This window comes from Microplitis demolitor, chromosome 8, assembly GCF_026212275.2.
Source record: "Microplitis demolitor isolate Queensland-Clemson2020A chromosome 8, iyMicDemo2.1a, whole genome shotgun sequence".
Lineage (NCBI taxonomy): Eukaryota > Metazoa > Arthropoda > Insecta > Hymenoptera > Braconidae > Microplitis > Microplitis demolitor.
In genome coordinates this window covers 8,615,213-8,637,687 of record NC_068552.1, presented here as the reverse complement: position 1 = coordinate 8,637,687, position 22,475 = coordinate 8,615,213, and the positions used below count along the sequence as shown (strand labels likewise).

At 34.7% G+C, this 22,475-nt stretch overlaps 1 protein-coding gene across 1 annotated transcript in view; it reads left to right on the top strand.

Moving 5' to 3' along the window:
* LOC103574266 (uncharacterized) overlaps positions 1 to 22,475 on the top strand; it is a 53,725-nt gene that overhangs the window by 4,555 nt on the left and 26,695 nt on the right. Inside the window, exon 2 of the mRNA XM_053741540.1 lies at positions 6,118 to 6,352. Coding sequence (XP_053597515.1) covers positions 6,205 to 6,352 — 148 coding nt within the window. The 5' untranslated portion in view covers positions 6,118 to 6,204. The remainder of the gene's footprint in view (positions 1 to 6,117; positions 6,353 to 22,475) is intronic.

Genomic DNA, 22,475 nt, shown 5'->3' with positions numbered 1-22,475 from the left:
ATATAAATCCGATTTATTCAATAGTAAAAGAATAGTTTTGAGTGAAGTGAAAATACACAGTTGAATTAGTTTTATAAAATTGTCAATGTACTCCTAACAATAACTTCAAGAGGGTGAGAAAGAAGTTGAGTTTTTTTTTTTGAGCCTGACTGCTCTCGATGATTTTATGTTTCAGACTGCCTCCTCTTGATCAAGAAAAACTAGAGTCACTCTTATCAATACGCTTGGGTATCAGACCCACGCATCGATTCATATGGAGGGGTCATTCGAGATAACGTATGTTCTCGAATGATCCATTCTAATATTTGTTGAAAATACTTAATTCTCACGATCTCTCCGCTTTTGTTACGAACAAATGAGTCCCTTATCTATTAACAAAAGTTATCTTAAACAAAATAGATGTTTGTGCAGCTGCACGTCTGGAAGATTTACTCGAGGCGTCAGCGCTTATTTATATTTGATAAAATATAGAAAAATAACTTTATCAGTTATTACTCTATTATTACAGTTATATTACTCATATCCTTAACGTTCGAATATCTTAAATAATATTATTCTATTATTATATTATATTATTTTATATCATTAATGAAATACTACGGAAATTACTTGGTTATCGATATTCGATATAATTAGTTAGATTTCAGGCCGGTAATTAGAGAAGTAAATGCCCACGTCTTCTGACGTACAGGTTGGGACGTAACATATTAAATATTTTTTAACATTTAAAATTTTTCTGAATTCTTCGATACAAAGAAGTTAATATTTTGCCAGTTGGAATTGGGATACTTAGCACAAATAAAAAAGCTGGGTCACATATAGTTATGTGAAGCTGACCGTCAGGTCTTTTTTTGACCGTCACGTCATGGTTACAAGACCGTCAGCGGACCATTCATAAAATAACGGACCCTCACAATTGTGGCGGTATATTACAAACGCCTTTCAAACTTTTATACAAATTCAAATTTTAAAACCGCCGTTTTCTTAAAAATACCACAAGATAAGAATACCAAGGGAAAATTAAATTTTTCAATCATTTGCAAAAAAGATTCCGTCCAATTATCTAGCTGGTTGTAACTGACAAAATTCATGACCAAGCCCAAATTTGTGACTGAAAATTTAATGACAGTCACAAATCATCTATCTAGATGCAACTGACCAAATTTGTGACAAAATAATTTTTGACGGTCCGACAGATATTATTGATGAATTTCATAGAATTGAAAGTAAATTTATGTTTAAGTTCATATAAAAATTGATGTTATAATAGATATTTATCAAAATTTTATGTGATGACAACTTGTGATTGTCAGCATTATAACTCTTTTAAACACAACCAGTTCACCTAATTCATTTGTTTTTTAATTGAAATAATGAGAATACTTCGTAACGAGCACTACAGCGAGTTAAAAATAATCAACTTTTCTTTTTATTTATTTTTTTAAAGATATTTTGAAAATATTATTCAACATAAAAAAGTTGTCAATTAGTTATCTTTTTGGTACCATAAATCTAATTGCTATTTGTCAATAAAACGTTGTAAAGTGTTATCAAAAAGTTACCAAAATGTTTATAAAAAGTTGACAAATTGTTACCATAAAGTTATCTTTCTTGAAATATAAATAAGTTAACTTTTTACTGGACATTAGTGGTAATATTTGTTGCAAATAATCTGCCTTTTCATATCGCAGAATAAGCAGTAAAATTTTCTCTCACACCGTTTTTTGATTCTACGAAAGAGTTTACTAATTTCTGTCAACTTTGGACTTTTCAGTTTTTTTCGACAATTCGTATGCGACCATCTAATTGTAAATATTTTTATGTATAAATTTGCTTAACTTCTGAAATGGTAAAAACAACATTACCGACTTTTTTTTATTGTAAAAATGACCTCTAAATTAAAAAAAAAATAACCGCGAGTTTTTCTTTTTAACTGTTAATGTGAAATTTTAGACAAATTCAGGTAGAAGAATCCAGGTAATTTCAACATCAAATTACAGTCAATTTCAAGCTCAAGTAGCTATTAGGGTAATTTGGGTTGAATTGTTTATACTGAAGTTGGTATTTGAAATATTCTAATATTGATATGTGACTAGTAATGCGGAATGACCGTCATTTTGAGTTTTGATCACAAGACGGCCCGCTAACGGTCTCGTGACCGACGGACCTAATTGACGAGCCTGTTCTATTGCGGAATGACCGTCACAAATTTTCCGGTCAGAGTCCGTCTTATCTTAATTTCGGTATGCATATTCAAATACACCCTTTAATCCTATATAATTAATTAACTAACAAAAATATAATTTAAACAATGGAATCAATAATCATTTGTCACTTCGTAATTTACTTCTAAAATTTTCCATTTTCTGTTTCCTTATTCATTTCCATTTAATGTCAACTAATACCAACTTTAATTTAAATAAAGTATTTACAGTGCCACCTATCAGGTTATTTTTTGAATACTTTTAGAGTAGAAACGTTCATATAAACTACTGTAAGGTTAAGTTATTTGCAATTTTCAATTGTTTTTTTCTTGAAATAAACTTTTTCCCTCGCGGACTTGGAATCACTGTGAAATCATAGTGAAATCACAGTGAATTCACTTTCATTGTAATTTGACGGTGTATTTACGGTGATTTCATAGTGAATTCACAGTGATTTTGTGCCATTTTGTCATGGTGATTCTGTAGTGATTTCACTGTGATTTTACTGCGAGTTTACAGTAAATTTATGGTGATTTCATCATGATTTCACAGTAAATTAATGCTGATTTCACAATGATTTTACAGTAAAGTAATGGTGATTTCACCATGATTTCACAGTAAAGTAATGGTGATTTCACAGTCAATCAATAGTGTTTTCACCATGATTTTGCAGTAAATTAATGACGATTTTACCATGATTTCGCAGTAAATTAATGGTGATTTCACCATAATTCCACAGAAAATTTATGATAATTTGCCTCTAGTTTTATGGTGATTTTAGAATAGCAAAGAAAAAGTTGTTCAAACATTCTTCAACTTTTTTATGTACTTTTTTTAAATAAACTGAATATTTGTGTCATGATGGCCATTTTTAATTTTTGTTTGTATTCTTTTTTTTTATTTCAAAGTTCTCTGAACACTTGAAAATTTTCAAGATGTGTTTTGAAAAATAAGTTTAATGGAAAAAATTGCAAAGAGCTTCAAAGTTTGATATTATAGAATGACAAAAAAAATATAAAATGGTAGTCATTGAAAATTTTTGTTTTTTTTTTTTATTTGAAAAAAAAAATGATGGTAGGTTTTAATAATTTTTTTGTATTTTTTTTTTCCACCGTGAATTTCCAGTAAACTTACAGTAAATTCACAGTGGATTTACTATAAGTTCATTGGAAATTCACTGTGAATTCAGTATATATTCACTTTAAATTTACTGTATATTCACTGTGAATTTACTGTAAGTTTACTGAAAATTCACTGTGGATTCACTGTGAATTGGCTGTGGTACCACATTAAAACCACTGCAATACCACTGTGAGGTAACTATGAATCGACTGTGATAACATAATAAGATCACTGTGAAACCACTATCGAATCACTGTGAGATAACCATAAAACTACAGTGACCGAATGGCACAAAATCACGGTGATTTCACTGTAATTTCATCATGGTCTCACAATGTTTTTACTATAATCTTACTGTGATTTCACCGTGATTTTACAGTGATTCCAGGTCCGCGAGGGTTACATTAAAAAAATATATATACAAATTACTGCTTTATAAAAAATTATTTAATTAATTATTTAAATTATAACGTTCCCCTCTATTTTACGCGACCCACGGCGGAGTGTGGTTGGCGCTCAATAGCCGTTATGGCTCTCCGTTGGTTGAAAAACTGAAAATAAAATAGTAACAAAACAAAATGTCCCACCTGGAGATATCCTGAATCTCCCTGGACCCGCAGCTCTGCTCAGGCTGGGTTAGACAACCTAGTTGGGCGCCAGTTCGTGTGCCCCACGAACAAAATTAACTCAAAATTAAACAACGGAGAAAAATGAAAATAAAATTAAAATCAATAACAGGATAGCGATTTCAGATTTTAGGAATTAGGATAGCAAGAAAAGATAGCAGTAATGAAATAATAATATTAAATACCACCGGGTTGATGACCATTTGTTTTTAATTATCCATTAATTAATAAAATAATCCGTCAAATATATATCGCATACTCACATAAATAATATCGAAAAATAATAGGAAAATCACTTACAAAAAATAATAATAATAGTATGCGCATATAAAATTAATTCAAACAATAATAATAATGCATAAACAATAAATGTATTGTGAAATAAACATATAACTTTTAATAAGTAATAGCCTCACTCACACGTGAACATAAACAAACTAAATATAATTCACGGAGAACAATCTCAGAATAATACTTCAATAAGTGTAACGTATTATATCACTCGCAAGTGAATAGAAATATTGAATAAAATAATCTCGTATAAGGATGTGAAGTATTTCAGTAAAAATTCCCAATAATTTCCAATGGTGAGTTTTACGGTATTCACAAAATAATATTATCCTATACTCAAATAATACAGATAAAGAGCACTTATGGATACAATAATTATGAGTGATATTTATACCTTTGTATCACTCTCACGTGATAAGTAAAATAATAAAAAATAATACGCACCAAAATTTAATTATAAAAATAATAACTCAAATTAATAATAAATGATAATGAAAATTAACCACACATTTCTCCCGCTCAACATTTGGTAAAATAATACTGAATGATTGCACTGACTGTATTTGTATTCACTGAGTATAATATTCACGCATTCCATCATATGCTTATGACCAATTATTAATACTCAGAATTCACTATCGCTCTTACGCTTCGGCTATATACAAATGATCACCAACTCGGGAACCAAAATTACACGCCAATGTATTAGCCAAAAAGTACTTACAGATTACGTATTATTCAACTCCCTCGGTTGCACGCTAATACCGTAATTGTATTTTCCATCATGCGATTTAACAAATGCTGAACTAATGCCAATGGGTGTATATTATCTACACAAAATACTAAATGGCGACAAATTTATAATTAGTTTAATGTAACAGAGCACACACGCTACTCTTACAGAGACTATCCCACGCCTGACCATGGCAGCACGTGAATCTCACGCCGGCACCTAGACCGGCGCCATTTTGTCATATATCTCACTTCACCCAATAGAGATATATAACTGTCGCATAATATTTCTTTACAGTACCACCAACATAATACATAACTTTGACCGTGTAATTTACCCAGTTCCCGACGCTAAATGACCAGTTGCCTTTTCATAATTAATTATTAATATGATTTTAAGATAAATCAATCAATGGTTTATTTACTAAACTAGGAGATTTATTTATAATAAATAAATTTACTGATGCCAACTGCTGCGTTGACGCGCTAGCGTCAACCAATTCAAAATAATCATGAGCACATAAATAAAATGCGCAACTATTTCTCCCAGCACTACAAAAATCCAAATATATACTCTAATTAATCAGTGAAATCTCCTGATTCAAATACACTTTATACCTAAGAAATCAATAACATATTATTAACACAATAATTAAAGAAAACCTTACATGTAAACAAACAATAATTATAATCCAATGTCGGATGAGACGTGTAAGCAGCGTGTGCTGCCCTCTGTTGCTCACCGACCTGATGCGAGACTGCCACGATATTAAAATATCGTGACGAATTATCAAATTATTCAAAGTATTAAGTAAGCAAAAATATTATTCTGTATTTTTATGACACAAATAAGTAGACATCTGACAACTTTCAATTTTTTTAACAATAAATTAGTATATAAAGAAAATAAAAAAACATCTCACGCAGATATTAAAAAAATTATAAACGCAATTTTGTAAAAATATATTTTCTTTGTAGTTTGTTAACTAAAAGAACTGATAAGATATTTGTTGCTTTAGATACCTGGAACATTTAGTTTGATTTATAAATTTCACGCGAAAACCCATTGTTTTTATATGATTTTAAAACAATAATAAATCGCGAATGATAATTTTAACATGCCATTTTTGTTGATGTTGTAGATTTTATATATTAATCATCGATCAATTAAATAGTTAACCGTCATACATTTCGTTGAGATATTCTACATTAATACTACACAGAAAACAATGATGTTCGTTCTTGCTCTTTGGACTGGAAAGAAACCAGAATCTACCAGTGTCATTCCCGAGTCTGAGTTGAAATGTGATAATGGGGAAAACTTTAAAGCGAAGTTCCGAAATCGGTGGTATAAAGTCAAAGTATTGCACAAATCGGGTTTGTACATTTTTGTTTGAAATTTAATATGTCCATTACTAATATATATTATAGATAATTATTGTTGAATATTTCTTTTTTTATATAGTTGAAAATTTCCAGATATTTATATATATACATATATATAGTAGACTGTTTTAAATTAGGAGACTATTTTTTTTTTCTTGATGAACATTGAAAAATCAAAAGAGTATCTTAAAATATGGTGCAAGTTAAAATTCGAGCTCTTAATATTAATATTTAGAGGTGGCTATTGAAAATTTTTGGTTTTCCATTTAGTAACATGGTAAAAACTACATAATTTCTGAAAAAATCAAGATACAAAAAATCTCTGCTCAAACATTTTGTAACAAATTTACTGATCTGCAAAAAAAGTCTCTTATGAATTTTGCATAAATTCAACCACTTTGTAGGAAATTGGATGCTCTACAGTAGTTGAGCTGGGGGAGTTCACCCCACTGATAAAACAGATTGTGGGTTCTAGTCCTGCTAATTTACCGACGGAGGGTAACCTGTCGGCGGCCGGTGGACATACTGGTGGTCGGTAAGGCCTGTTTTACCGGCTGTCCTTAGATTGGCAGTCGGTAAACTCTGATTTGGCACTGGGCTTGCTCGTATTAGCAGTCGGTAAGCTCTATTTTACCCACTGTAAATCATTCTTGAACTCATTTTTGGTACTGTTTGAGCTTTGTGGAGGCCATTTTGAGCTCATAATATAGCTCTGCCGGTTAAATTGACTAGAGGTCGTTTGAAGTCTGTTCGGTGCGGGAAATTTTGAAACAAAATAGAGTTCGTGATGGCGATCAAGGCTGACGATTCTCAGTCTATCAGCTTTGAGCGTCATCACAAAGTACATTTACACACCCATCCGGTTTTATATATTGAAACTGGGGTGTGTAAGAGTACATGCGAGAAGCTTGCGAAGTGTACGCCATCCATTGGTTTAGTCTCCCCCATTCTTCTCTTGAATATTGCATCATCTAACAGGCCTGGACTCGTTTTTCCTTTGTTTATGACGTCATTTAATAGGCTTGAACTCGTTTTGCTTTGTTTGTGACGTCATTCGACAAGTTTGAACTTGTTTTATGGTTTGGGGTGGGGGATCCTGATCTGAGCGCTGAGCTCGAGAGCTCGCATCCAGTCAGTCTACGCTAAGAAGAGTTGAAGTGAACAGTTTGCGTGCCAGATCTTTTATTTATGGCTGAATTAACTGAAAGTGAAAAGATTTTTCTTCGAAATTATTATCCTTTTGCAGAAAGTTTCGAAGATCTCATTGAAGGGATTTTGGCGACGTGACTCCTCCTGAGTCTATCGGTAAATTTATTGGCGATATAATTGCGTTCGCGAAAAACACGGAAATAATTCACAGTGTTCGATTAGAAGCATCGTGTATAAGCTGCCACGATAGGAGAATTTTGTCCAGAAAATTAATAAAAACTACTGAAAAGTTGGTGAAATTAGAAAAGCGTATGGCAACTAAATAATCACGATGAGTCGTTCATCAAGGTATGTAGTAATCATTTTTTTTTTCTAATAACCTGCTTTATAGTCGTTTAATTATAATAACTAATTAATTAAACTTCTTTTTCAGGCCCCATGTGTGTACGGATGTATGTTTTCATGATGCGCAGATCGACTTCGAGGATGTAATGGACGACGACAACGTTAATGACTTTGATCGTCATAATGAAGAACGAGAAAAATTAAAAAAATTGGCCGAACAAAAGAACGAAATCGATTTACAAGTGAAGAATTGGAAGAAATTATTACTTACCTTCGAAGATCGCCGCGAACACAAACAGGCTTGCCATAAAACTACGTTCATGTTAACCAAGCTATTGTTTAATGCTAACAAACAGCATGGACCTCATAATTGATTTTGTGGGTTTTGAGATGCCTGATGGCAAATTTGTGGTGAAAGAACTTTGTGCTACTGATAATTATGATAAAGTGGGTACATATGGACTTGCACAATGTGAACATTGATTGTTTGAACCACCTTTGGATCAAGTTGACGTTGCTGTAATGCAGAAAAGTGTTGATCACTGTGGACATCAACATTCAATATCATGAATAGCTGGTTTGCTACCATATGAATTATTGAAAGAAATTCTTGAAATTATGGTCAAACATGCACAATACTTTTACATACAAGGTGAATGGAAGAAAAATAGCTTGAAGATTTCATGCACACTGCTGTACCAATTATTGACTTAAAAAAAATGAGATTCTTCTCACTCTATCAAAAGAATGATTTCTTGAAACATCAATGTCCATATTATGCTTGTCATTCGAAGAAATTAGATACTTCATGCGCATTTCAAAATGTCCAAGAGTTTAAGCGATGGTTCTGGCATTTTTATAGAATTCAACTAACCTACGAGAAGTCAGTTCAGATCTTCAATCAATTGAAGAATTTACTGTGTATGGATGATCGAGATATCGCATGTCTTGATGATACATTTCTTCTTGAAAATGCAGCCCAGCAAGTCGATTTCGCTTGGCACAAACTACGAGAAGAATTAGAGAGTAATAAAAATTTAATGGGCTATCAAAGGTGTCGGGATCATTATATATTCAACGATGATATCCCCGATAGCTTTGCATATCTATTTAAAAAAGATTGCTCTAACTGTAGTGCAGTTCTTTAGGTTAAGAAAAATATCTATAATTTATTATGTATTTGAGGTTATGTACGGCTAGAATGTATATTTTTTTAGGTTATTATAAAAAACTGTAGTTTATTATGTATTTGAGGTTATGTACAACTAGAATGTATATTTTTTTTAGGTTAAGAAAAAAATACTGTAGTTTATTATGTATTTGAGGTTATGTACGGCTAGAATGTATATTTTTTTTAGGTTAAGAAAAAAATACTGTAGTTTATTATGTATTTGAGGTTATGTACGGCTAGAATGTATATTTTTTTTAGGTTAAGAAAAAAATACTATAGTTTATTATGCATTTGAGGTTATATACGACTAAAATGTATAGTTTTCAGTTTAAGAAAAAATATCTATAGTTTATTATGTATTTAAGGTTATGTCAGACTTACATGTATATTTTAGGTTATAAGTAATAAAAAACAGTATATATTAATATAAAAAAAGTTTATTTATTTATAAATGTAAGTTTATTAATTAATACAGGTACAATAATTATTTTTAATTTATTAATTCTTTGTTTAAATCGTTCTCGATCTCTTGCTGCTTGTTCTAATTCGCCTCTTCTTGCTTGCTCGTGTGCAAATCTCCATACATACATGTGATGTACAGCTGGCGTTGGATCAAATTTAACAGTCTTCATATTAGTTATCGTACGATGCTGCTTATCGGATTATACTCAACTATGCGATCATGTATTATGAGGCAGTAAGCTGATGTCTGTGCAGGGAATTGATTTGTGGATTTAAATTTCAGACGAATGTCCACTGATCCAGATTTTATCGATTCGTTTTGTTTTGAGCAATCGATAACGTACAGGGGCGCTTGTTCCAAAAATTTCTTCTTCGTTAGCAGTGGCTCAGGTTCTTTGTTGTGGTATGAAATTTAAAAATTTATATACATGTCGTACAACAGAGCATATTGATTGTTTGCAATGTTGAGGTTTAAATTCCCATAAGGATAACTCTGAGAGTTTAAAAATAATTTTATATCTCTGATGTTGCAATGATCAAATACGCTGGCATTTTTAGTTGCGTCATTTTTTCTTGCTGTTTGAAATCCAAGAATCACAAAACGTGGTTTCTCAAGCTGCATAGAAGTTTTTACTGCCCAAATGTACTTCGAAGTATTTGGCAATAGAGGATACACGTACAGCTCCCAAGCACGGAAACTGATTGAGATAGCTGGATCACTTGTGACATAATTCAAAGCTTTAATTTTTTGTTTATCAGCCATAGTCACATATGGTACAATCCACTCGATTTTTTGCAGCGTAATTTTAACAGCTCCAGCATGAGCTCCAGCAGCAGGTGTGGCCACAACGTAGGCATTCAAATCAGCATTTGATCTTATTAATATTAATTCATGCTTTGCATTGATGACAACTTTATGGTAATCTTCAGCAAATCCAAGCAAAAGACTCAGTGGTATAGATACATGAAAGTAGCCATTGTCATTGTGTAATTTGTTTACAGCTTCATCCACAATCCAGCCTGAGTTTTCGAGTGTATTTTGTTGAGCAGGACTCAGTGATGTGTATCCTTTCATGAGACTCTTGATACCGACATTTTTATTACGATCAATCTCAACACCATCGAGCTCGTAGCGTATTTCTTCAAACATATGACAGACTGTCATATTGACCATGTGAGTAGTTGCACTTACAGCTGTACCATCAGACTTTGTGAATTTTCCGTACACATGTAGTGTACTCTTACTTGGAAGTAGACACAAATCTTGATGTTGAATGGCAATTCTTATTTCATCGCTGTTGTTGAATGTTGATGAAGCATACGGGAGATTAGCATGCGCTTCATAGTGCGCAATTGACTCATCAAAAATAATTTGTCGTTGAATATTTAAGATTTCCGCCGCCGCCGCCATGGTCGTGTACACGTCAAACAACAAAAATAAATTTTTATTTTCCTAATTTTCCACGTAATTTTAGTCCTAGGCTCTGTAGAAACTGAGCGTTCTGAGGTGTTAACACCTTGTGAGGTACTCGGCGACTGATGTTGCTCGACCATGTTGCTATCTTTTTATAGCCAGTACCATTTATTATCTCATACATGTTACCCATTATTTTATAGACTTTATATGCAGTCTTATGGTTATCGTCTCACCTCTGAAATTAGCCAGTTTTCCGTCTTGATCGAAAATTCTTAGTCTGAGATTTTGTATTGCTTGTACGGCGATTGGAATATAAATGACGTGAGATGGCAATTCAACAATCTTATATCCTGGTGGTACACTTGGAAAAAATTCATGAATTATGTGAACTTTGTACTCATTTATGTAAGCACCTGATGTAATGTTGCACTCAACTCTCAGAGCATTGAGTTTTAATATTTTCACTGGTAAATCTGATGAGTGAGTTTTATGTGGTGTCAGCTTTCGGTTTGTAAATCCCAGTAGTGTACCAATAAAATCTTGGGGTGTAAAATTTACAAATTGATCACATTTAATTTCACTTCTCAATCCATTATTATTGGCTCTTATGCTGATGCTAAGTCTTTGTAATTTCGTTTGAATGTATTTTTCAATGTCAGTGATTTCGTAACTTCCTGTTGGTATTGTCAAGACTCTCTTTTCAACAGTTTCACATTTTCCGGCTTCTATATTTTCACTCGTTATATTATTATTATTATTATTATTATTATTGTCATCAGTTACTGCGACATTGTCATCAAACTTTGTAATTATTGCTTCATTTCTTTTAGCTCTATTTTCTTGACTGTTTTTTTCTCATTAAAATTATTTTTATCATTTGTATCAATTTTTTCGATATCAATATTATCCACAGGATAAGAGACATATAATTTATTAGCACCAACATCAATATTGGGTATTGAATTAAATATTAATAACTCTACAAGTCCCAGGACATAATTTTTATTTGGTGATAATTTAATTGGAGGGAAATAATTGGCCTCCAACACGAATGTGGATCCTGTCAGTGTTAATGTGAATGACTCAGCCATGACTGATATGCTCTACACAAAGTCACATCAATTTATAGTTGTCCAGTGAGAAATTTTAGACATAAATGTCCGCATATAATTGTATCAAAATCCTGATATCTTCTGTGATTGTATTTTACGCTACCAACATCGAGATTCTCCATAAGATCTTGTGGTGGTTGTAAATTACCAAAACTGTTAAAATAAATAACTTTATGATTATTTGTCTTGTATGCAACCCAATGAGTACCAGGTCCGAACTTATCTTCAAGATTAATATCAGCTAATTCGTTTTTTCTCGGACCAGTTTTAGGTAAATCATTTCTCATAAAAACACCACGAAAGTTTGGAATTTTTGGAGCTTAAGCGTATTTCAATAAGTCGATATTTGTAAGTGGTCGATGTGGTAGCTCTACTTGTTTTTTGACTTGCATCCTCTGCCTACTGGATATGGTCTCAAAAATAAACCCATACGACGTCTGTAAGGTCTCAAGTATAAACCTTTACCCATAGATATTTGCTCCATTTTTAAATTATGACGTTTGCTCTCTTCCAATCAATTTTTAGCAGTACTTGCATCATTTACAGCTTTTGCTATACTAGCAGCACCCCCAGCCAAAGCTCCTGTTGCACTCAGGCCGGCAAAAAGTGGTATTAAAAATGGTAGTACACTACCAACTTTGGATGGAACCAGTAGAATTCGTGGCAGCCGAATATTTTTTTTTCCACCAGATTTTTTAACAGCCTGACGAGCTCTTTTCAACGCCGTTTTAATTGGATCACTTCCAGGAGTCATGGAATTTTTGGCAGCTGTGACAACTTGTCTTAGTGCTACTTGTTTCTTTACACTAGTCTTTTTCTTGCTAGTTTTCCTCTTGCTAGTCTTTCTCTTGCCAGTTTTTTTCTTAGTAGGCTTTCTCTTACTAGGCTTTTTCTTGCCAGCTGTTCTCTCCTTCAAACCCATTCCGAATCTTTTTTTCATCTTCATGATTTTATTTACACTCCACGCAGCAGCTTTTTCACCAATACCAGCGTCTTTTGCTTGATAACGTTGCCACGCCTACTCACCAAGTATTTGATCATCCTCGTGACGTGCCGCCAAATTTTTGCGATTATACGAGTATGCGATATCGTGTTCTTTACACGCAACGTTCAGAGGATTTATTCCAGGATTACCACGAATTAATCTTTTGGCTAACTTTGTACCTGGTCCACAGTATTGGTATCCAGGTATGTGTAGTTCAACTGGTAGCTTATTAATTAGACTATTTATAAAACCTCGACCACTGGTTTTCACACATGTGCTCTCCATAGTAGCAGCATCATGACTGACTTAAAATGATATAAAACCTGGTACTTATAGCTCGCTGAGTCATTTTTTATAATTACGATAATAATGATTATTATCATAATTTTTTATAATTATAATTATTATAATTATTATCATCATTTTTCTAAATATTACTAGAAACACACACACACACACACACAGACACACACAGAAAAATTATTACAAATTAAAAAAAAAATAATTACATTAAAACAAAAATTCTTATTTAAAAAAACCCAATAATAAAAAAAAAAGTACTCAACGCATATCACGTTGTATGTTGAGAAATCCATATCCCTACTGTCTACCATACCCCTCTCGCAGTTTTAAAGCGGCCTTAAATGCCGCGCGCTGCAAAGAGCATGCGCAAACCAACTTTGTTTGTTTTGAATTTTCTTAACATATATTCATATATATCTCTTAACCCACAACCAACTTGAGTTCAGCGTTGATTTTTTTTATCCAACTTTCGATAGCGTATGCTCAGTCGGATTTTATTCTTTTGAATTCCTTGCATGAACTTTAATTTTTTTTTGGACCGGATTATATTAATTTTTTTAATATTACTATACTTATTATTAGTATTATTTATATTATTATTATGATTATTAATATTATTATTTATATTATTATTATTATTATTATTATTATTATTATTATTATTATTATTATTATTATTATTATTATTATTATTATAAATAGTTAAAATTTAACTGTGTACATAGGAATAACAATGAAGAGGCCTATAAGATAATGAGTTAGAAGATAATTACATTCAAATTTTTTTATTTTTTTGTTACAATATGAAAAAGTACATTTATGTTGACCAGATAGCAAATTCTAATTGGCTATATTTACTGCCATGAAATCTTAAATAAAGATGCTGTTCTTCGACAGTGTTGACAAGGTTTTCGAATGTGTCTTCATCGGCAATTAATTGGTTGTTCGTCCTTGTTGGAAAGAAGACTGTAAATTGACCATCAAGAGCAGCAACCACTCTGGGCCCATACTGCGTTGGAATTTTTTTTAATTCAGTAATTTTGTACATTTTGCCAACTTCTAATTCTTCAATTTTTCTGGTTGGCAAAATGTTTTCTAAATTACTAATTTCATTAAGTTTCTTCAAATCCATCCTAGAAAAATATATTTAATTGATTAGTTAATTAATAAGTTGTTTAATTCATTGATGAAGCATCAAACATTTATCTAAATTTACAAGTGCAATGACTTACGTGATTTATAAAAAAACAAACACAATAAATATTATAAAAAACTTTAGTACAAACTTTTCACTGACTGTTCACTTAGATGTTTCAGCAAAGACTGAGTGCTGAGAGCTCAAGAGCTCAGAAATTATTCATCTACCCCCACTACAACTCAGCCTTGTCGGATGATGCAATCGATGACGTCATCTAGTAAAAAAAAAGGCAAATGGGGGCGATTAAACCAATAGATGGCATGCTCTCCGCATGCTTCTCAAATGCACTTGTCCACACCTCAGTTTCAATATATAAGACTTGAAATAAATACACTTGTAAGTACACACACTGACACAACCTGTAGATGGTAGGCAGCTAGTGCCAGCTCTGGGGGTGATGCGAATTACTCAACCACCTTTAATCTGGTAGGCTGCCCATGACCCAATCTAGTTTGTAACAGATGCGTGTATGTTACTTTTTACGAAATCACCACCGTACATAACCTCAAAAAACATCCAAACCTAACCTCAAAAGCATGTTTTAGTCGGTAAAATAGATCTTACCAACCGCCAACACAACGTAATCGATAACAAAACTAAGTTTACCGACGGGCAATATCAATACAAACGATAAAACAGTGCTTACCATCTGCCGAATCAGAGCTTGCCGACTGCCAAACCGAGTACTGTCGGTAAAACAGGCCTTACTGATCGCCAGTATATCTACTAACCGTCGACAGGTTACCCTCCGTCGGTAACTTAACACGGGCTAGAACCCACAATCTGTTTTATCGGGGAAGGGGGGGGGGGGGTGAACTCCCCCAGCTCAACTACTCTCTACAAATAAAGTCTCTTATCATTTTTTCATAAATCCATCTGTTCAAAAGTTATTAGAGCTCGAAGTAAAGTTGGAGATCTTTTTGCTTTACCGGCGAAACTATCAGACATCACAAAATGTTAAAGGGTCTTTTTAGTTGAAAATTCTATTCTCTATAAATTATTTTCAGTCAAGTTTTTTTAAATTCCGCATTGTTTTCTAATTATTTTCATTTTAATTTGAAGCTCTTGAAAAAATGATTTTGATCGATTTCAAGAGGTTGACATTGAAATGGAAATAACTAGAAAACGATGCGGAATTTGAAAAAACTTGACTGATAAAAATTTGTAGACAATAAAATTGTTAACAAAAAAAAAAAAGACAGAACAACATCTTGTGATAATTCCGAAGTTTCGCAGGAAAAGCAAAAACATTTTCAACCGTACTTCGAGCTCTAATAACTTTTGGCCAGATGGATTTATCAAAAAATTATAGGAGACCTTTTTTGTAGAACGTTTAATTTCCTACAAAACATATATTAGTCTATTCGATTGATTAATTTGTTGAAAATACTTGGAACTAAAAAAAAAATTTTTTCCGTGCTATTTAAATGGAAAAATCGAATTTTTCAATCAGCTGGGTCTGTAATCGTCATAGAATTTTTTTTCTTGTGCGAAATCTTTTTTTTTTAATTGAACTATGATTCTTTCTACATATACATGAAAAGAAACTATTGCTCCGAAATGACGTACCCTAATATATATGTAGTATCGGATAGGATGGTGTGGATACTAGGTAAGGACATGTGATGTTGTTATATCTTTACTGAAGGAATCGCAGATCGAAGACAATTATAAGTATTTATTATTATATATGTCGTCTCGACAAAAAGGTCCTTCTTACAACGACGCTGCTCTTCCACTGTCCCTTTCGACACTTCCTTCTAAGTCCATTTGTTTCTACCTGGACCTCACGCCCCGCTCCGTCATACTTACACGTACTCTTTACACAACTACAGTCATCCCATTCCCAAAGCACTCGTACACAACCATCGTACAATTTTCTGTTCCCACGCAACATTCACTCTTGACAAATTTTATTTTCTATCCTTAAAATTACTTTTACAACTAACTGCTGGCCAACATCTGGCGGCAGTATGCCAAACGCACTTTTATGGCATTACCTATCCTAATCCTTAAATTTACAACACCCAACTCGGTCGTCAGATAAAAAATTAAACTTAGATACGAAAATACCTAAACAGTAAAAATAATTCTACAGCTATTTCTAAAAACCCCACATTCGGCCATCCTGCAATGACATTTGCCCTCAAATGTTGTCGCCATGATCCTTGTCTACCTCAGGGTCGACGTTTTCAAGGCCCATATCCCATTGTTTCACGTGATCAGCCGAGGTCGAAGTTCGCTGTGGTCCCTCATGCTCGCCGACCTTTTCAACTAAGTAGCGATCGTTTCGTAGTACTCTAGTAATCCGGTAAGGGCCTAAAAATTTCCCTTTCAATTTAAAACCTGGCCCGAACTGCGTCCGTTGAATGGCTACCAAGTCTCCTTCTTCGTAACCCTTTGCTGGTTTTCGATTTTTATTAAACCCTCGTCGATTTTCTTCTTGTACCTTCTCGATCTGTTTTCTTGCAGCTTCTCGTAGCTTTTCGCGATCTTCCTCGAACTGCGTAGCCCACTCCTGTTCCAGTAAGTCCCTCAAATTTATATCCTCCGCTAGTCTCATATTCACTCCGAATAATAGTTGACACGGCGCCCTGCCTGTGCCACGATTTGGTGTTGCGTTCAAATATTTTTGTACAGCATCGACGTGCCTGTACCAGCATTCTGGTTTTGGGGTAGCCATTTTTGTAAGGAGAGAAATAAGCGTGCGATTTACCCTTTCTACTTGGCCATTACCGCGCGGAACTCCCGTAACTATCAGAGAATGTTCAATATTTTGGGTTGCACAATATTCCTGGAAATCATTCGATGTAAAAGCTGTTCCACGATCGGAAATAATTCCCCTAGGATTTCCAAAAATACTAGCTTGATTAGTTAGACGATTTATCACCTCCGCTGTGTCCGTCGATCTCGTTGGATATAACCACACAAACTTACTAAACGCGTCAATAACCACTAATATGTGCTTATATCTTTTTTGCGTATTTACCATTAGCCCCACATGGTCTATATGGTAAGTATCGAGCGGTACGTCTCCTTTGTCAATATGATGCAACAGTCCTTCCTGCTTACCTTGCTTTCTTTCAGCCAAAATACAATCAAGGCAGCTTGAGATTACCTGCTCGACCTTTTGACGCATACCTTTAAACCAAAAATCCCTTTTGACTACTGCCTCAGTTTTGTTAATCCCAAAGTGCCCACGGTCATGTGCCCGCCTGATAACTTGCACTTCCATACTCTTAGGAACAACCACTAACATTTCACCTTCCATACACTTGTATAGTAGCTTATTTCTAATAATGAATCCGTCGGCTTCATTGCGCGTTGCGGCGTCTATGATTGGTTTGAGATCTTTGTCTTTATCTTGCGCGCTTCTCAATCGCGCAATCAAGCCGTCGTCATTCTCGCAAATATACAATGTCGCAGGTAAAGGGTTTCTGCTCAACGCATCCACATGCATCATACTTTTCCCTGGTCTATGAATTACTTCATAATCAAAATCTTCTAACAATAGCACCCACCTCGCCACTCACAAACACAATTTCTCCTTTCTCATCGTCGCAGCAAATGCTTGGCAATCTGTTACAATTTTAAAATGTATACCTAATAAATACACTCTAAATTTTTCTAGTGCTTTTATAATAGCAAGCACTTCCAACTCATAACTACAGTATTTTGCTTTCGCTTCAGTGGTCTTACCACTAGCATAATATACCGGGTGGACTTTACCGTCATTACAATCTTTTTGCATCAAGATTACACCGTAACCCAAACATGATGCGTCAGTGTGTAGTTCTGACTCTGCTCCTACCCTGTATATTTTTAAAACAGGCCCGCAAATTAACGCAGCCTTCAACTTTAAAAGCTTCAATCTCTTTTGTACTCAAATGAAACTTAACGTCTTTTTTCAAAAGGTCAGTCAATGGTCGGGCTATCAGGGAGTAATTAGGGATAAATTTTCGGAAATATCCCGTGAGTCCCAAAAAACTTTGGACCCCTTTTATTGAACGCGGCATTGGGAAATTTTGCACAGCTAACGTTTTCAATTCTGAGGGCTTTACCGTGCCCTGAGATATCACGTGACCAAGGTATTCGACAGTTGTCTTTAAGAACTGACATTTCTTCCACTTGATAATTAGCCCATGCTGAGCTGCGACTTCTAAAACTAATTTCAGCTTTCCAAACGCTTCCTTAAGAGATTTCGCAATAATAATTAGGTCGTCCATATAAATTACTAAAATTCCCAACCGCAACAATTCTATGAAAACCGAATTCATATATTGCTGAAATACTGTTGGTGAAATGCATAATCCAAACGGCAATTTTAGAAACTCGAACTGACCGTCAGGCGTTACGAAGGCTGCATACTTCCGGCTGTCCTCATCGACAATAACATGGAAAAATCGATTTTTGAGATCAAGTACAGTGAAATATACCCCCTCGGCTAACGCGTCTATTTGATCTTCAGTCAACGGCAACGGGGCAAGCGGTCTCAAAATAAGCTGATTTAACTTCCGATAGTCTACGCACACCCGCATCGTGCCATCTTTTTTCTTGACCAAAACAATTGGACTCGCGTATTCCGAATTAGACGGTCGGATAGTACCCTCCTCGACCCATACGCTCATTAGATCATTTACCTCTTTACGCTCTGAAGGAGCCAACCTGCGCGGTCGTGACACTACCGGCTTGTCTGACTTTAAAATTATCTTAGCCCGTATGCCAACATCACGTGTAGCCTTCGGCTCATGATTCGTAATTAATTTCCTAATTCCCTCTCGATAATGTTCCTCTTTAATGTGAGATAAATCGACTTCTTTCGTCTCGTCGACCACGTTAATTTTAAATGTGTGTGGTTGCTTAGATTGATATGAGTCAGTGTTGTCGTCGTCATTCAGTCTAAGAAAAGTCACTTCGCCCCGTCGGACACGAAGTTCGACACAGTCTAAGAAATCAGTACCAAGTAAAATAGAGCGTTTAAGTATTGTGTCTGGTACGACATGGAACTCGACGGTAAACTCATCATTTCCCACCATCATGCTAGTGGTAAATGTACCCATTGTCTCATTCACCTCAGGCCCAAGACCTTCAAAACATACCTGATCTTTCTGTAATGGTGGTGATCCCAATCTTTCATACTCACTCTTACGCATTAAAGTTAAATAACTACCTGTGTCTACTAAAGCTAATATCTTACGGTCTCTAATTTTTACTTGCTTTTGGTACTTCTCCTTCTTAGGTCGTGACACAACATACACATCTTTCGCCTTTGCCTGACACTCCGAAGCTATATGCCCAAATTCACTACACTTGAAACACTTTTTACCCTTTCCTTTTTCAGGGCACACCGGACTCACGTGATCTTCTGCACCACAGTTAAAACAGCGCCTACTAGCTGGTTTTGCCGATGATGTTGCCACCCCAAGCTTCTTCTTTTCGTGACTCTCTGTTCGTCCCGATTTATCAAACTTCTTCTCCACTGGTCGTATTTTCGTCTTTGACATCTCCTGCTTCATTTTCTCATATTGCCCGAATTTCTCTTTAAGCTGCTTGAAATCTTTAGCTCCATATAGCACAGCTTTATTTACGGCATTATCAGGAATACCTTCAATTATGTATTGTATGACATCCTGTACCTTTAGCTTCGCCGGTGATGCCAACTGCAACATTTTATATGCGTATTCCTGCAGAGTTTCCTCACTCTTCTTCTTCCCCTTACTCAGATCGCAATGAATTTTCAGACAGTCAACAGCTTCCTCAAACTCTTCTTTCAAGGATTCTTTCAGCTTCTTCCACGTTTTCGCGCACTTTTCGTAACTCACGAACATTTTCGCTGATCCGTCTAATAGCCTTTTGGCATATGCAATCTTCTGGATCTCGTTCCACTTGCAAAGCTCCGCCATTTCCTCGAAGTCATCCAACCACTGCTGGACATTGGTGTGGTCATCCCCACTGAACTTTTCTAACGAACCTTCAACGTCTTTAAAGGTAAGTGATACTCGTGATTCTTCACGTCTTCGAATCACTGGAGTACGATTGACACGCTCATCATTCACGCCATCATCGTCGTCTTCGTCGTTGTGCCCCCGGCCATCATTCACAGGATTTCGGAGACGTACATCATTATTTCCTCTTCCTGGGTGTCCCTCACCATTGACAGCTCGAGTGTCTTCAAAGTCATCTTCTTCTTCGTCGTCTAAAAGCTCTGCAACATTTTCTTCATTGTCGTCTACGTGATCCCGTTCCACCAACAGTGCAGCTCTTAGCCTGGCCAGCAACTCTGGTTTTCGACCTGTCGCCCGGAGGTTTCGGCGCCTTAGCTCCTCTCTGAGTTCTGGGACTCTCAGTCGCGGAAGTTGATCGTCTTCCAAATCCGCCGCAGCAACACCTCTTGCAACCTGGTCAATTATACCATCCATGACTAACACGCTACTGAACACTAGTTAACTACACTGAACTGACACGTCTATACGTCTTTACCTCGTAATGTTTTTTCACGTTTTTACGTCTTCACGCACTTATAAATTCTTTGATTGCTGTGATCCCGGACGAGCCCCCAAATGTAGTATCGGATAGGATGGTGTGGATACTAGGTAAGGATATGTGATGTTGTTATATCTTTACTGAAGGAATCACAGATCGAAGACAATTATAAGTATTTATTATTATATACGTCGTCTCGACAAAAAGGTCCTTCTTACAACGACGCTGCTCTTCCACTGTCCCTTTCGACACTTCCTTCTAAGTCCATTTGTTTCTACCTGGACCTCACGCCCCGCTCCGTCATACTTACACGTACTCTTTACACAACTACAGTCATCCCATTCCCAAAGCACTCGTACACAACCATCGTACAATTTTCTGTTCCCACGCAACATTCACTCTTGACAAATTTTATTTTCTATCCTTAAAATTACTTTTACAACTAACTGCTGGCCAACATCTGGCGGCAGTATGCCAAACGCACTTTTATGGCATTACCTATCCTAATCCTTAAATTTACAACACCCAACTCGGTCGTCAGATGAAAAATTAAACTTAGATACGAAAATACCTAAACAGTAAAAATAATTCTACAGCTATTTCTAAAAACCCCACATATATATGGGGCATTCCACTCCAGATCAACCACTTTTGAACCCAACCTCTTTAGATTTGACTAAAAATTTATTCTCTTTGTCTTCCACAATAAAAACGTTTCTCATAATTTTTTGAAATTTTTTCACCCAACCAAAAAAAAGTTATAAATTTTCGAAATAAATGGCTTTTTTTATTTTAAATAGCTATAGCTTTTTCAAAATTCGACTGATTGGTACTTTTTTCTTTAATTTTTTTTATTAAAAGTGCTTTTTGAAAAAAAAAAAATTATTGCGATCTATCTTCATTGTTCTTTCGTAGATTTTTGGAGAAAAAAAAAATATGTTTCGATGTTTGGCATTTTTTATTTTTTATTTTTAACTTCCCGCTAAGAAAATTGCAAATTTCCAAAAATTCGGGAAGCTATTGGTTTCAGTCCGATTTTCGAAAGTCGAATTTCTCAGAGTTCTTGACGTTTTGAGATTCAAGAAAGCTATCCTGACTAATTTTACGATGATGTCCGAGTGTATGTATGTATGTACGTATGTATGTATGTAAATATCTGTAACTTTTGAACGGATGAACCGATTTTGACCTTCAAGGTGTCATTTGACGCGGCTTGTCAACATCTAAAAGCTGAAGTTAAATTGAGCTTGATCGGTACGGCTGTTTCAGAGATATTCCAACAATAAACTTTTTGAATAACTTGGAATGTGCTCTATAGATTGATTCCAAGATCAACTGGGCTTTAAAGCTCCATAAGCCGCGTTGAATGCCACCTTAACCATCAAAATCGGTTAATTTGTTTAAGAGAAACCGTTGTCAAAAGAATTAAAAAAAATTATTTTTTAGTATTTTCGAAATTTTTCAAAAACGACTCAATAAGTCAATTTTA